This window comes from Onychostruthus taczanowskii, unplaced genomic scaffold (genome assembly GCF_017590055.1).
Source record: "Onychostruthus taczanowskii isolate IOZ18803 unplaced genomic scaffold, ASM1759005v1 scaffold66, whole genome shotgun sequence".
Classification (NCBI taxonomy): Eukaryota; Metazoa; Chordata; class Aves; order Passeriformes; family Passeridae; genus Onychostruthus; species Onychostruthus taczanowskii.
The window spans coordinates 1,626,042-1,627,285 of NW_024504344.1; the positions used below are offsets into that span (position 1 = coordinate 1,626,042).

At 46.0% G+C, this 1,244-nt stretch overlaps 1 protein-coding gene across 1 annotated transcript; it reads right to left on the minus strand.

The window, feature by feature from the left end:
• Nucleotides 1–443: 443 nt before the first annotated feature.
• Nucleotides 444–1,244, minus strand: LOC121344660 (leucine-rich repeat-containing protein 30-like). Its single transcript, XM_041420815.1, has one exon. The coding sequence runs from the start codon at nt 1,242–1,244 to the stop codon at nt 444–446; it is 801 nt and encodes a 266-aa protein (XP_041276749.1).

Sequence of the window (1,244 nt, forward strand, 5' to 3'; positions counted from 1 at the left end):
ATTTACAAACCACTTGTTTACCTGACTCTATCCTTTCAGACTTGCTTATTTTCTCAGACTGCATGATTGTCTGCAACATTTCTTGAGTTAAGTCTGTGCCACTATAAATACAAAAAAATAGTACAGTTCTCCCTGGGTGAGTTTCTGAAAGGTGTATACCACTGTTCAATACTTGTTTAACTAAAAAAAAAAAAACAAAACAAAACAAAACAAAAAAACAAAAAAACCCAAACAAACAAAACCAAAACAACAACAAAAAACAAACAAACAAACAAACAAAAAATAAAAAAGATTGCCTGAGAAATCACCTTACAGCAGAGAAGAAGCTTTTGAGCTCCACAGAGTGATTTCACCAGACCTGTCTGAAACACATTTTGCTTGTGCAGATGATTTGCACAGGATAAATCCATCACAGTCACTTCAAGAGGACTGATACCAGTGGTTTAGTCTTTCCAAATCCTATGAAGTGATGAGAAGTAGTCTCTGATCCCTTCAGGGCCTCTGCTGCAGACTTCAGGGGGAGGACTCTCCAGTGGATTCCCCTCAAAATTGCATGAGCAGTAGTTGTATCCCCAGTCCAGGTTCACCAGCTCCCCAAAGGCTGCTGGAAGGGACTGTAGATGGTTGTTTCCCAACCAAAGTGTGTGCAGATTCCTTAGAAGGCAGATATCCTCAGGAAGGCTCTCCAGTGAGTTAAAGAGCAATAGCAATGTTTCCAGTTTCTCCAGATGCTGAATGCTGGAGGGGATGGTATCTATTTTGTTGTCACTGACATCCAGAAAGGTGAGGCTTCTCAGCTGGCAGAGGGGTGCAGGCAACTCAGTGAGGCTATTGTTGGCAAGGTGGAGGCTCTGCAGCCTTTGGAGTGCCCCCATCTCTGCAGGCAGCGAGCTCAGGCTGTTGTTGCTCAGAGTGAGCCTCTCCAAGCAGCTCAAAGTGCCAATTTCAGCAGGGATTTTCTTCAAGTTGTTGGAGTCCACATAGAGGCGGGTGAGGTTCCTCAGGCGGCCGATCTCCTGGGGAAGCAGCTCCATCCTGTACCTCAGGCAGCTCTCTTGCTCTGGGCTTATCTCCAGCACCTGCAGCTGCTCCAACCCAAAGACCTGTATGGGAACTGACAGCAGCTCTCTGCCAGAGACCTTGAGTTTCTTCTTCCCTTCATATTTCGGATCATGCTCTGTGAGGTACCTCCAGAGTGGATCAGGACCTGGACAGGCACATCTGGGAGAGGTGACTGCATCCAT